The sequence below is a fragment of the Homalodisca vitripennis genome, chromosome 5 (genome assembly GCF_021130785.1).
Source record: "Homalodisca vitripennis isolate AUS2020 chromosome 5, UT_GWSS_2.1, whole genome shotgun sequence".
Classification (NCBI taxonomy): Eukaryota; Metazoa; Arthropoda; class Insecta; order Hemiptera; family Cicadellidae; genus Homalodisca; species Homalodisca vitripennis.
Window position 1 is genome coordinate 46229954 of NC_060211.1, and position 16349 is coordinate 46246302.

The window sequence follows — 16349 nt, forward strand, 5'->3', positions numbered from 1 at the left end:
AATGTGATTCATTTATTTTTTTTAATACGTAAAACTAAGATTGATCAGTGGGTTTTGAGTTCTTTGAATTCAAGACTATTGTTTTGCATGATATAAATTTATGGTTGATATGTAATATTTTTGCTCCTTTACAGGTTAAACGTTGAAGAAGTCACTGCCTTATTCGATGAAGTCGACTTTCTGGAGGCTGATGTTTTTATTCAACCGCCTGAAAACCCTCTATTGAGTGATGAGGATAGCGGTGACGATGGCGACACCGACTTCACTCACTTCACAGGAAATCAACTGCGTGGAGCCGCAGAGTTAAAGGCAAAACAGTTCACAAATGATGGTATTGTACAAGTAGATGTATGTACAGAACAAGACATAGTTGATAACAATCTAAGCGGCGAGTCTTCATTACCTATAACTGTAATTCCGAAAGCAACTGTGTCTACATTTAAATCGGTACAATCAGACTCTTTACAAAGACAATACATACCTACAGAACCAAGCACTTCTCAATCTTTACAAGTGAACAATATAAATCAATCACAATACCTTCCATCTCAGTCGCTCCCAAGTTTGAAAAGAAAAATTAAAACAAAACCGAGTTCCCACAAATCAAATGCAAGAAAAAAGACAAAAACAGATAAACAAAGAACATGGAATAATGTTGTCATTCCTAATAAGCCTGAGAGGGAATTTGAAAGGCCTTCGTGGCTCGAAAAAGATTTCACTCCAACAGAAATGTTTGAAAAACTTTTAACTAATGAGATTATCGAACATGTTGTTGAGAGTACTAATATTTATGCCTTGCAAAGTGGTAATGAATCTTTTAATGTTTCAATAGAAGAAATGCGCATATTCATGGCAATATTGTTTCTGAGTGGATATTGTATTGTACCACGGAAGAGGATGTACTGGGAATTATCTCCGGACACTCATCATGACACTGTGTCAAAAGCTATGAGCAGAAACAAGTTTGAAGAGATTCTTCGATATTTTCATGTCTGTGATAATGCAAATTTAGATGTCTCAGATAAATTTGCCAAAATACGTCCTTTGTGGAATATGTTGAATGAACGATGGCTTCAAGCTTACCCTGGCGATGCAAATATAAGCATCGACGAATCAATGGTTCCATACTTTGGACGACATGGTGCTAAACAGCATATACACGGGAAACCTATACGGTTTGGGTACAAAGTTTGGTGTGTATGTACCCGCCTGGGGTATTTGATTCAGGCTGAACCATACCAAGGTAAGAAAACAGGTAACACCATCCCTGAAATTGGAGTGGGTGGTTCAGTTTTAATAGATATCCTTAGTGAGCTGCCTCAAAAAAAGACATACAGTATTTATATGGATAACTTTTTTACCTCTTTAAAACTACTAGATTATTTGTCAGAAAAGGGGCACGATGCTACACGCACAATAAAGGCTAACCGAGTTGAAAATGCCCCACTCAAGGAAGCAACTGTTTTGAAAAAGGAATCACGAGGTTCATACGATCAACTTACTGAACAAAAAACAGGTATCACCTTGGTAAGGTATAATGACAACAATGTTGTAACTGTTGCTTCAACAAGATGTGGCGTACAGCCCATGGGTAAGGCCAAGAGATGGTGTCGTGTGGCAAAGCGTCAAGTTGATGTTCAACAGCCTGCCTGTATCATAAATTACAACACTTACATGGGTGGGATTGATCAACTTGACCAGAATATATCAACCTATAGAATTGGCATTAGAAATCGGAAATGGTATTGGGCACTTCTAGCGAACCTTTTAAATGCTACAATGAATAATGCTTGGCAATTATACAGGCTCACCCCAAAAGGAAGAGAAGATCCCAAAGACCTACTGTCCTTTATAAGACATATTGTGCAGACATACTTCCAGAAATATACCCCACAACGTCAGAGAGCTTCCCGTGTGTCTGTCACTGGAAAAGAACGGGTTGAAGAAAGTGTGCGGCTTTCCAACAGTCTTCATGTCCTGGAAACTAACCCGACACAAATACGATGTGGCCTCTGTAGAAAGAACACATGGAAAAAGTGTAAACAGTGTCTTGTTGGATGTCATATAAAATGCTTTGAAAACTTTCACTCCTGAACTTGACAACATGTATGTAAATAGTCCTGCCATTTGTAACATTTTTTAATTTTTCTTAATCCTTAATGGTTTTTTATATATTTTGTAATAAAATAAACAGAATATATGATACAATTGTAGTGGTTATTTACCTAACCTAAACCACTAACTCTGTATTTTTTAACAATTGCTTAATAACTTTGACCCTACCCATGTATGCCCAGTGCCCACATTTGTTGGCACCTCATAATATAGCATTTAAGTATATACTGAGCCTAATACACATATATTTGGTGTTTATAGGACTAATTTGTTACAATATTAAAGAAAAATCTAAATCTGAGAAAAAAAAGTTCCTGGGCACTAATGGGTTAATGTGTAATGGAATGATATTTTTGCTTACAGAAACTATTTGAACTAATGTGTGGGCGATAACGAACTTTACAATGCTAAATAGAAACAAACAGCATTGTGAAGACAAAGGTGGGGGCCAAATTGCAGTGCACAGTCTTTATAACATTAGCGATTCAGAAATATTTCAGATTTCCTTAGAGACTTTAAAAGTTTCGGAAAGTATACAATTACATATAGTTTCGTATTTATTTTTGAAATGATTTAAAAATCACATACAAATAAAAACTAACCCATGAATTGATTATCTAAACTACACTTAATGTGAAAAGAAAATTTCGTATTATAACTATTACTTCATATTATTAAACCGAATCAATGGAGTATCGAAGAGTAAGAAATGAAAGACAGAAGCAGTAAAACATTTAACAAAGAAATGGACAACTACCGGACGGGAAGCCCTTTAGCCTTTTTACCCAAAAATCAATAAGGTTCTTCTTTGTACCAAGAAAAACCTTTGTACTAACCTTCAAGACACTACAACGTACAGTAATTATTTCACAGACGGACAGAAGCCTGACAGATGAACTTCCCTTCCCCCTTTCAAAAAAAAGAATGTATAAGGTTTGACCAAGTAGAGCGTTTGTCCCAAGTTTAAAGGTATGCAACTGAAAGCTATTAAACAGGCGAGCTAGAAAGCAGACGAATTGATACTCAGATTTTCAAATTTTCACCACAAACTTGATAAGATTTATCCTTGGACCAAGAGGAATGTACATCCTTAATACGCTCAAAGACTACAGAATAATTATGAGTTATCACGCAGGATCACAATTGGACGAACAATGACACGAATTCGACAATACCCTTAATGATTATTGCGAAAAACCATCTTCATCCAATCTCTTAAACTATCAGATAATAAAAATTATCATTGCTCTAACAATCTTGGAAGTAATAACTTCGGACCCTAAAATGTTAGATATTGTTTAAATAACAATAATATAAAAAAAAACACAAGAGAATTGTCCTTAACTGAATCACTTAGGTAAAAACATGGACATTAGAGAGGCACTCACTGGTACAAAATTAGTTTACCCTGGGAGTCTAATTGTTTAACAAACCAAGCTTGAGTAACTAGGGACGCTGTATTTGTTTAAGTTTACTGTATTTATCTGTTACCTCAACGAGACTTCCTTATCTCATTAATCAGTCCATCTACCTCATCGTATACACATAGGAATACCATGCTAAAATACCATGTTAAAATGTATACGTTTAATTTTTTAGATGGCTTTTATTTACAAATCATTAGTAATATATAAAACTGTTAAGAAATAGAAGAATGTTAAGAAGCAGAAACAATAAAAATTCTACGGTAAAAATAATTTTATATGACAAATTTTGTTGTAAAAAAATTATCAAACTCACAGCAAATTTTAGGCTTGTTACACAGATTTGTATGTAATATTAGATGGTTTGTATATTTTCTATAACACGTTTACAATACTACACGAAAGAGATTATGTCAGTTCTGTTGATATTTTAATTTTTCTATGTGAGTGTATCGTGGCATTATATGACTTTTAAAAACCCCTACGGCTAAAGCGATACTACAATTCTAGCAAGAACAGTATGACGCATGAAGGTTAATACACATGTTCGCACAACCTGTTGGCATTATTTATTTTAGCCTGTTTATTACCAATATGTTTGTTTAATTAACAATCTGGGAAAGGGATCAGATATCATATCTCAAAATGTACGATAACAAAGTTTTTGGTCAGTAAAATAGGGGAATATCCTAAGTTTTTCACCTCGCGTATGTGACCTTAATTAGAATTTCCCAAAGTACTCTGTGTTGAACTTACAAATCTTACATTTATATAACCCTTCTTTGCAACTTATTATATGCATAAAATATCGTCACATGCACTTAAAATAGTTTCCCGGTAGTACGAAGGTTAAAACAGGTCGTTTTAGTTAAAATTACAAAAAACAGGATATAATTACAACTCAATGTTTATTATAACTCAAATTGTAAAGTTTGGAAAACAAGTTTTTAGTAATTTAGATTGTTGCATATTAGTATATAGTATATTTATACACGCACAAACATATATGTGTGTGCATGTATATATTTATGTATGTAAATGTATAAATATGTGACAGATACGGCCAAATAAAAAATAATTGAATCGGAAAAAGTAAGCGCTCTGTGGTGTAATGGTAGTACATTCACCCGGCAAGTGAGAGATCCGGGTTCGACTCCCGGCGGAGCAAGTACTTTTTGCGATTCAATGTTTATTGAAATTAAATAAGGCTATTGCCATTTATACAATTTAATGTAAATAAAATTCGTTTGACAGGTATTTGGTCTTCCGATCAGATCTTAGTTTGCTTATTTAAACGCATATGTGACAGATACGGCCAAATACAAAATAATTGAATCGGGAAAAAGTAAGCGCTCTGTGGTGTAATGGTAGCACATTCACCCGGCAAGTGAGAGATCCGGGTTTGACTCCCGGCGGAGCAAGTACTTTATATATATACAGGGTGTCCAAAAAGTCCCGGGTCGGTTGAATATTTTTCAAAATATTTTAAATAGAGCTACAAAACCTTACACAAAGTTACTGGACATAAAAATCTATTTTATCACATATTCAGTCATCCGCTACTTCCTCAGGGGGGCGGCCCGCTAGGAGTCAGAAGAAAATCTTAAATGTAAGCATAGGTTGATATGCATATCAAATTAAAGGTCTATATTAGTAGAGTACAGAGCCGCAAACCCGACCTCAAACGGACAACCGAGTCAAAAATGACAGCCGTTTAAAGATGGCTAGAGTTTGCAACTTAGGTTAATGTAACAAAATACGCTGATGAGATTTTTGACTTTAACTTTCCTAACATTAAAAAATGGACATGAGGTGTTTCTTGAGGTGTTTGAGGGTCATTTGAATAACTCATTAAATTGTAAACAGTTTTGGGTTAGTAAAGTTAAAATTAAAAAGCATATGCATATCAACTTATGCTTACATTTAAGATTTTCTTCTGACTCCTAGTGGGCCGCCCCCCTGAGGAAGTAGCGGATGACTGAATATGTGATAAAATAGATTTTTTATGTCCAGTAACTTTGTGTAAGGTTTTGTAGCTCTATTTTAAATATTTTGAAAAATATTCAACCGACCCGGGACTTTTTGGACACCCTGTATATATATATATATATATATATATATATATATATATATATATATATATATATATATACAATGATAAAAGAAAAACAAACCTAAGCTACATTTCCTGTAAGCTGATAGCTTAGACCCTAAAGGGACAATATCTAACACGATCACACTTAGACGTTTGTTCTGGTAATTGGAATTCCACCCGTCACAGTAGTAACCATTCGTCTCATGCTACGATCATGCAGGTTTGGGAGAGTCTCATGTATCATATTAGGATACTAGAAAGCTTAGAGGTTGTTGTAATGACAGATTATAATCCATATAAAATACACCGAAGTTATCGCAGAGACTATGTCAGGGACCTTATTAACATGTTTTAATTTTGGAAAGCCAAGAAGGACTTTTTATGTTGAGAACCTTGGTTTACAAAGTATTTTTTGATATCTTTAAAATATATTTTAAGAGTTTAAATGGAGAATCTTTTCTAGTTTTTTAATAATAATCACACACACACACACACACACACACACACACACACAACACACACACACACACACACACACGCACGCACGCACGCACGCACGCACGCACGCACGCACGCACACACACACACACACACATATATATATTTATTTATTTATATTATTTTTAAATCTATCTCTATTTTCCATTACGGGATTTTCGTAAATTTTCCCTCTATTTTAACACGCTGAAATTTTTTTAAAGTATCTAATACACCTTTTAATATTAACTTAAAAAAGAAAAGTTACAGTATTTAAAGCAGGCTGCAATCAGAGTAGAAGTTTCTAAGATTACTATTATGGATCATAATAAAACAAATAACCTGTACAATACGGTTAGACCCGGAATACTTTCATTATGTATATATGTTATCCATTATTGTACATCCTAACAAAGCGACGACATATTTCTCTTCTGAAAAGGTAAAATATTCACTGTGGTTGAGGTATGAGTGTATCCATTTTATCTTTATAGCACTGCCATTCAACAACTCGACTGTTGCCTTTCTTGTGTGGGACCAGCGCAGTCATTATACACATTACACTTCTACATTTCATATAGCCATTGAAGTACATAATTTTTGAGATGTCTACTGTTGACATAGGAGATGTCTATATGTTTAGTATGATGATATACAATTAGAAACTCTAAATTTGTAGAAATTCAATTAAAACTAATGACAAATACACTAAAAATTTATAAACGGCCATTCAAATTAATTAAAAAATAAATAAATATTTTGAAAATTAATGGAACCTTTTATTGGCTACGCTTTAGTGAAGCCTATTAGACAAGAAGGTTGTTTTATTTTTGCCAGTTTGTATGTCTATGTGGGTGTTTCTCTGCCCGCACGGTTTTCTAAGAACGAACTGACCAATAAACCTTTAATTTTCTTGAAGCCTTCATTAACTTAATTTCTGTATGAAAGATCAATTTAGATGATACAATTGTTACATTTATCTAATGCGTAATGATGATGGCCACGGAGAAATCCCAGAAGTAACAAATAAGAAAATCATGCGTGACATGTTATATAATATAAGTAGCGAATGAGCTTTGTGCTTGAAATTTTGCATGCTACTTCAGGAAAGTCCGTTACTTGAAATGTAGTCTGGCGTTACTCGTTACCATAACACTGTTTATTATATTATTATTGTTCCAAGGTTGTCAAATAATCAACCAAAATAAGGTTAATATACATTCATTTCAATTGAAAATCATGATAAATACATCATCAGCTGTATATAACATCTCACTTGCGAGCAACATAATTAATTTAAAAATTATAACAAGTATTGCATAATTTTCCATATGAATACAGTGAACTAGTCATAATGAATGTATTACAAACCATACAGTTTAAAACTGTTAAATATTTTTTTTTTGTATATATCATGAAAAAAATATTTTAAATAATTGATTTGTAATTAAAATATTTTATAATGATGGTATTACATTTCGAAGTATTATTTTACCACCACATCGCCTGGTCGATTATCCGATGAAGTTTCAGGGGTAGACCATCGGTGCCATCGGCAAAAGTTTAATCAACTTAGTTTCCTAAGTCAAAGTTCGGTTAGTTCCAAAGTGACTTCTTCTCTAGTAATTTTTAATACTTCCCATCTCACACTCTATAGAATTATTGGTTTAAAACTTTTTAATTTATAAAACTCGTGTCTTTAGATGTTCAAAAACACTAGTTTAGACGTATAAAGTTGATTTGTATCATATTCCTTAGCGGAATTTAGAGAAAAGCAAAATAATACTTGCTTGGTAAGAAAGTACAAATAATTTAGTCGGTTAAGATAATGAATACTCTTGATAACATTCATCACGAGCACAATTTGAATATTTTCATAATCACTAGGACACCCTTCATTATATTTTTTACCATTCTTTCCACATCTGTATTTCAATAATACTGTAATGTTTATAATTTTACAATGTTACTAGATTTGTCTTATATATTGTACCGATCATTGAACCGGAAAAACTGACACAACTTAAGGAAAGTTATTTTGGTGATATGATAATTGAAATAGTTTTTGGAATAAAATATGTTTCAGATCCAAGGAAACGCACAAGTAAGATGTGTTGCGGGGAGTGAAAGTGATTTATACACGTTGATGGATTGTGGGACTCGTAAATTCTTTGAAACTTTTTGTGGTCCGATAACACTTAAGATTAAAAACATTTTTCTTCACAATTTATCATGTTTTGAATCGTCATTACGGATCATATTGACAGTTTCTACACGTTCCTGAAATATTTCGAAACAAGTTTTAATAGCAATACGGTAATTTTACAGTACTTCTGTAAAAATCTTATGATTGCTTCATTAATATTCTACACTTAATAACCACAATTTATAGGTATTGTTGCAAAATAAATTTTGGCATTTTAGTTTAGAATGCTTGGCCTTCAAAATATGAGAATCATATAATTAAGGTACAGAGTGAGGTTATGTGGTGCTTTCTTCACAATATTGTTCTAAGTTTTAAAATTATCACCACGTTCCAAAAAGATATTAATAAAGCTTATTTGTAAATAACATCTATTTAATCTCGTGGTAGCTAACGCCAAATTAAAATCACATATTGAATAAATGCGTAAACTTTTATTATTCCAATTAAAATATGCAGACTAACAACTCAATTATAGTATTTTCTCTACAAATAAATAAGCCTCATGATGTAAACATTTGAATTGACTAAACTAACAATGAATTAATGTATTCATATATCAATCAAATTTAAATACAACGTGACAAATAATTTCCAAGCAACAATGGTTTGTGAAACTCACCCATAAGTACTGTTAATATTATATTAAGTGCATTTAATAGAATCTTTTGTTATTTATGACTACTTCATGAATAATGCAACTACGTGTTTTTTTTTTTTTTAATTTTACCAGCAGTAACTTTATTAGTGTACCGAACTATAGTATATAATACAAGTTAAAAAAACCTTGTGCTATGACCTGTTATGAAAAAGGTTATAAACTGTTGTGGATAATGAAAATTATAAAATCATTAAATCAGTATCAAACAAGTATAACAATGCACCTGCGCTTATCTTGGTGCATGCCATCCAATGAGGATTTGGCTAAACGCCATTTAAACCTATGACTCAGTAGGCAATGTCACAATATCTGTTTTTTGTACATTTGTCAGTATATCTGTCTGTCGACAGGACTGCAAAGAGCCAAATCCAAGCGGCACAAGGCGTACTTCTACCTTATTATACAAATTGATAGCTATTTATTGTAATTTAATGGAATAATGTGGTTTTCTGTTTGTGATATTACTTTTATCACTGTTTTACAGCAAATGTAAAGCTAAATCAATGAGATACCTTATCACAGAGCGTATAAGAATGGTACTGTATCTGAATGAACTTTCAAAATCTCACTACATTAACATAATGCTCAATGTCTTAGGGTTCTGATCATTTACTTTAGTAATATTACATCGCCGAAAGGCCATTATTTCATAACTACTATCTGTATTTGGTAGTTTTAATACCAATAGATTGTAATACAGTAAGAAAAAAGAACCAAAGTTCAGTGATAATTGTTGCATTATCGAAATAATAGGAAACAGTTCCAATTCGTGAGTAATTAAACGGTTCATATGGGTTTTTAAGAGTAAATACTTTATTAATACTGCTTGTCTGTTGACATTCTGCTCGTTTTTCATAGACGTACAACTAGAATTTACAATTTACACATATACATTTATTATTTTTGCTGTCACAATTCAATTGTCAAAGACTGGCACTTGATCTCCTACAAATCTGTGACAGTGTCCGATTCCAGCTGCTATATTAAAATGAAGGAGAACTGGAGCTAAACCCAATAAACCCTTCCCACCATCGCTAAGCCATATGAAGAAACGTTGTTCCAATGTGGTTATAGATCGTGTCTAAAACATCGTAGTGCACTCAATTGTTCACCTGATTAAACAAAGAGAAGACCTCTTAACCTAAGTTACACTATATGTTGTAATCTATTTTTTTAATGTCGAAACAATATAAATATATTTGTTTGTGAATTGCTTTAGAAGAACGTAGCTCCAGTTTCCAGAAGTCAAGTTGTGACAGCGTCAGATTCCAGAGTCTCCACTAAGAGAAATGTGAACTGGAGCAGAACTCAAGTTTAATACCCAATGGTAGATTAAACATCAGAGTAGCTGAGCACGTTAATGATAAGCAACTTTGCAAAACCTTAGACGTTGGTTCACAACAAATTAATTGCCAATATATCGGACGCCTAAAGTACAATCATTAAAACAGTATATGAATTATAATGTAAGAGAAGATAGGAGATATACTGTACTTTTTGTTATTTAAATTGAGAAACGTTTTTCTTTCACTCGTTTCTTACTCATTTTATGATTATTATGATGCATGATGCATGATGCAATGATTGATCTTAATATACCAACTGTCAAACACCGGGTATATTACTATATTCTCACCTTAAAAGTATGAATTTTATTGAAAGTTTAATAAAATAATTTAACCACCCGGTCATACTAAGGCAGTCTCCCGCAAGTTATGTACATCTCTGTAATTACATCTAGTTGCCGACATCTACTTGTCAATACATATTGACAAGAGAGAATATATATTGTAATATATTGTGGTTATAGAGTGTATTAGAGTGTACACACTACAACGAGTTCCAGTCCAGGAAATTGCAAATGTGTTCATTTGGAAGGTACTGTTTTATTTTTGCATAAGTTGGAACCTTCAGTTAAACTAAAATAAAATATTAAATAATATTTTTAAATTACAGGCACGATAAAGAGCTCTTTGCAAAATGTACGTTCTCACAGTAAGGTAGGCTTTCATAAAAACACTTAATAACTTAATGAACACGTTATTGAATTAGAAGAAAACTTCAAAATATTGTTTACAATCAAAAAGAGTAATAATCCATTATAACGTCAAGCTGTTGCTACATGAACTGCGGTCAGTTTTTTGTAAAAAATACTTTTTCTATTTTTTATATATTATGAAATAGTAAAATCAGTAATATGTGGAAGAGTTTGAGACATAATTTTGCGTGCGACAATATTATAAGGCTAATGTAAGCATGTATAAATTAATCAATCTATAGCTTCATTTTCTAAAAAAATACCATATTTATACAAACTTAAAGACGCTAGTCCGTAGTAACGGCTATATAAAAAAGTGAAAATTTGAGAAGTTTTAACAGCCTGAAAGAAGTATGACAATGGAACTGATCTAATATTGTATAAAAATAACTGATAAGTGGAGCATTGAAAAAGATTTCATTTCTATCCGTACGTCAGTCCGTATATCTTGAGAATAAAATGAACAATAACTTTCATATTTGGAATAAGCATTTATTCCTATACGGTCAAAATCTTCTTCTATACAGATGTATGTCAGCCCATGGGAATTGGCTAAGCGCTGGTGAACATGTTTATATTTGTTTTATGTTTAACTATGATGAAAAAGGAAATATCGTAAATACACGAAAATTTTACCTTGGCTGCAATCGAAATCTTACCTTTTTAAATAGGAGCTATGTATTCCGAAGATATAGGCCTATCTAGAAATATATGAATTCTGTATATACCAAATTTGAATTATAATTATGTTTAAATGAAACTATTTCAACATAAGCAAAAATGAGTTCTACGATAAAGCATGACCATCCTTGGGATTTACCAGAGTGCTATTATTGCCTATTAATTATTAGACTTCAAAAATTTCTTTATGTATTCCGGGGTATGATTAAATCTAATTTTGTGTGATTTTCTGCCTGTCTCTCAGGACATATAAACAATGAAAAGAGGTCTACACTTGATAATTTGAATTCAACTTCAGCGAATCTTGTTATACACTTGATGTGGCTAAATCCTACCTTCAATTTACTGTGCTTTAAAGAATGGTATATATAATACATTGAAATATAAAAACATTGGTTTTATGTGTTAATAACAGCGATAAATTATTAAAACAGTGAATTTATAACAACAGTGCTGTTAATGACTATCGTATTTAAATAAATGATATAAATAAAATGTGCCAGGATTGCTCGTTCAATAAAGGAAATCACAAAAGCGGCGATTATTTCGGAAGTTATTTGTTAAAAACGCCTTACATGTTTCATCTTGTACGCGTACAACTAACCCATCAATTAGGGCCATCCATGGTTATTTGAAGTTTTGATACATCGAATTTGTTGTACCGACTGCAAAACTAAAGCCATTTCTTTCGTAGGTTTTAATAAAGACCCGGTTGAGTGCTTGTAAATTTTACAATTACCTCTCAGTTTCTATACTATTTTAAGTTCAGAGTAATGATAAAAGGGATAAAGTAAGGAAAATCCCGTTTAACTTATCACCATTCCTCGTTTAAAATAAAACTTGAAACAGGAATTTCGAGATATATGAAGATAAATATTCTGTTATCATCTTTTGGGTCCAATAACGGAGACTGACACAGCATATTTAATGAAATAACGTAACAAAGTGTTTTCTTAGTTAGAGTTTGAAATATTGGTCTCAAGAGGGCGCTCCATCTAGTACCACGAAATTGAAATTTCCTCTGGAAGTAACATTATACATCGATAAACAAAGGACTAACTTCTCGTACATTTGTTGTATAATGATGTTTTTAAAAGCGAATATAGTTTAAAACATTTTCTAATAACTGATTTTTTTCAATTTATAAGCTCCATACCACACATTTTGCAAAACCCTAGTAAGAATACTTGATTTAAATAATTTTAAAAGTGGTCTCTGGCAGTCAAAAACAGTTTTCTTGGCAGAACTGCTGCGAATGCTCCTGACCGTTTCTAGATGTTTATAACTATATATTTTTTATTAAGGACTATCATTAAATTCTAAAATGTCCATTATAGGTGTTTTCATTTAAGATAAATAATTTAATGTTGGAGCTCCTTATTTAAAATAACTTTATTCATTTCTTTATTAGAAGATGCGTTACAAGACTTCTCACCCATAAAGGATATCACAAAATTTGCCAACATTCTGTATATGCAATACAGGTTTCTTAAACACCATTAGGAGTCAGATATATTTACTTCCAAAAACACAATACAAGCTCCCATCATATTGTTACAATGAAATATAAGTGTAACAATCAGTTCTTAAGAATATATTATTAAAGAATTACTGGAAAATATCAAGAATATTCATAACCTAAAGTACGCAAATTTTTTCATACCAAATAAAGAGTTTTAATGCCACATATTTGCTGTGTATATATAAATGTACTCAAATTGTTTAATGAAATCAGTGGAATTAAGCAAATATACCCAATAGTTAAACAAAAATTTTTTTTTCGACTATATATTTCCTAACAGCTTTACTTTCCTAAATATACTAATACGATTACATATATCATATTCAATAATACAACATTTTATACATAATGGGAGATTTATACACCAATTTTGTTGAACATAAAATCTTTTTTTATTGAGTGAGAAACTATTTACTAGATATTTACCTGGAAGGTGAGATTTAATATTGGCTTGGCATATAATGTATTTAGCCCTAAACAAAGAATGAAGAAAAGTGTTACGTTATATAATTTAATGAATAATAGGCCATAACTATAATTTTCCACTCCTAAATGACTATATTGGTCATTCTCGCTAACATATAAATCCCAAAACTCCCAGGATAGATGGATGATATAAGAGTTTGGTGATCCATCACCGACTGAAATACAACAGCTAACACATATACCCTGAGTTGGCAACTTTGTTGTAATCTACATTAGTCGTTTCATTCTGACCTTAATACTATAAACTTAAGCAGCTTTTATTATATTATATTAACTTTTGTAGTAATGAGAAGTTCAGATACTTAAAGTATCATTAAAATGATTTAAAGTCGTACATTTTAAAATGTTAGGATATTGGAAATGATTTAAGTTGAAATCCACCTTTACTTAGACAATCCACATCAGTTTCGTCATTATATAAACAAAATAATAATACACCGTACATTAAATGTAGCCATTTAAGTGCATACAATACTGCGTTACAATGAATAATGACATCTGTAAACAAAGAAATATTAAAAACTTTTATTAGGATATTTTTAATGTCCATTATTGACCTCTGGAAAATATATATTATCACTCGACGATGTTTTATCAAATTTTTTCCGGTAATCAGCAATTTTTTACGACCTGGGATCTATGCAAACTATGATTACCACCAACAAAATGTTAAAATCTTAAGAAATATAGTGAGGGAAATTGCTTGTCCATAATTTAAAGTTAGTCCAACTGAGAATTTTAAGGCGCATATTAAGTATCTATTTGAAAATGGTATATGGGTTGAATTTAGTTGAATAAAGAAGTATATTACCTTTTAGTTTCTAAGGTCAAGGAGCTATGTGTCCGTGATCATGCAATAACTATTGTTTAAAATTAATATGACTTCAAGCTTAGTACATAATTTCCTAATTTTTTGAGAAAGAATTATGTTTTCGGTGGAAATGTCTCTCATGTTTCTCTGCCTACCCGTCTATGCAAGTGGTATTGATTTAATGGTACTTAAGGCTTAAAACCCGATCTAGGAACTGCAGATCATTCAAATGCGTTCCTTTTAGTTTTATTTATAAGGTAATTCCTGTAATTATAAGGTCAAAATTTCAAACAAATGTTCACTCACTGTGCAATAACGCTTGGTACAACGGTCTTAAACACTTGCAACTCCATATAAAGGTTGCCCTAGGTTTATGGTGGAGGTCTATTTATTTTAATATTCATACATAAAAAAGTATTTAATCCGTAGGCTTACAAATTCCTTAGGTTTATTCGGATTATTTATTAGATTTAGTTCGTGGTATTTGTTTGTTCATTAAGATTTAATGCATAATTTACGGTTTGCACAAAAATTTTTAAAATAGAAATTTACTTAAATAACCAAAAATATACTATATATGTATAAAGATTTGTTATATGTATTTGACTACCTATTTTATTGATAAAAATGTTTCGTTGTTGTATATGTTAAAATTATAAGTTTATTCATTTCAAACTAAAACCTGCACAAACTAAACAATGTTGGTGTACCTTTATTAGCTTTAAATAGACATTTTTGCGTTATTTTTATATCCATCCTAAATAGTTACGTAACATAAAAGTGGCCAATCTGAAAGATTAAACAAAAAATGTTTTGTGGTCACTCTAAACCACTAGTTTGGCAAGTGGTCAGACTAAAACCAATCTTTTACAAGTCACAAAGCTTTACAGATCAGAAGCCCACAACAAAAGCCCACCGCCTTTGTGCTGTTGACGTTCTAATAAAACCGAACCAGTGAGCATTCCTCGTACTGTTCCATAAAAACAATATAACGCAAACAATTTAGCATGGAATTTTTATATACAGGTTCGTATTACTACATTCAATAGGTAGTGTATTTTAAGTTTTTATGCATATAATGTTATAATGTAAGTCATTGTGGATTTTACCAGCGAATTTAAACCAAAATAATAAATTAAATTTTTATTGATGGTTTCCCATGTTTATTACAATCATTCAGTTATTAAATTTTACTACAATATTTTTTTGCATTTTCGGAGTTTATAATATAGAAGACTGTGAAAGAAATAAAACCGAATAAATTAAAAAAAATTCCCTATATTCTTAAAAAAAAATAATTTAAAACAGTTTCTTTTAAACTGTTTAATTTTCATTACTAATACAAAAATGAACTACAAGAAAACAAAATTCTAAATTCTGAATATTTAAAATAAATTAAAACTTCATAGATTTCATCAGTAATTGCACCAGAACTTTTATTTTACCAATCCGATTCTATCGTATAGTGGACATTTTCATTTGTACCCATTTCAAATCTTTTGTTCTATTATGACAAAAAACCTAAAAACTCATTGTTTTTAGTACCAAAAGTACTTTGCTTTTGTTTTTGTAAGTACAACATATTCTGAGTGAGTAAGATTTTAGTAGATTTCTTTAGGGAGAAATACGGGTTCTTACATGTCATATCACTTTGGAAGAAGGGGAGACCCATTCTATACCAAATAAAAAGAATAAACCCAGAACATCACAATATATACTACAGCAAAACAAGTTTTACGAAGCCGACCACTAGTTTCTTAGACAATCTTTGAAACCTGCGAAGGTAAATAATAATTACACGTATCGAATTATTGTAATTGCAAGAAAAATTTTACT

The 16349-nt window shown here is 31.5% G+C and overlaps 2 protein-coding genes across 2 annotated transcripts in view; both read left to right on the forward strand.

Moving 5' to 3' along the window:
• LOC124363452 (neuropilin and tolloid-like protein 2) overlaps nucleotides 1–16349 on the forward strand; it is a 1362382-nt gene that overhangs the window by 1108452 nt on the left and 237581 nt on the right. The window lies entirely within an intron of this gene.
• On the forward strand, nucleotides 111–3011 carry LOC124363451 (piggyBac transposable element-derived protein 3-like). The gene is made up of 2 exons (XM_046818699.1): nucleotides 111–2038; nucleotides 2989–3011. Exons 1-2 carry the CDS (start codon nucleotides 730–732, stop codon nucleotides 3009–3011), a joined length of 1332 nt encoding a protein of 443 aa, XP_046674655.1. The 5' UTR covers nucleotides 111–729.

Coding starts and splice junctions, on each gene's coding strand:
- LOC124363451 (XM_046818699.1), top strand. CDS start 730: ATGTTTGAAAAACTTTTAACTAATGAGATTATCGAACATGTTGTTGAG. Junction 2,039..2,988: donor AAAGAACACATGGAAAAAGT/GTAAACAGTGTC, acceptor ATTATTTCACAG/ACGGACAGAAGCCTGACAGA.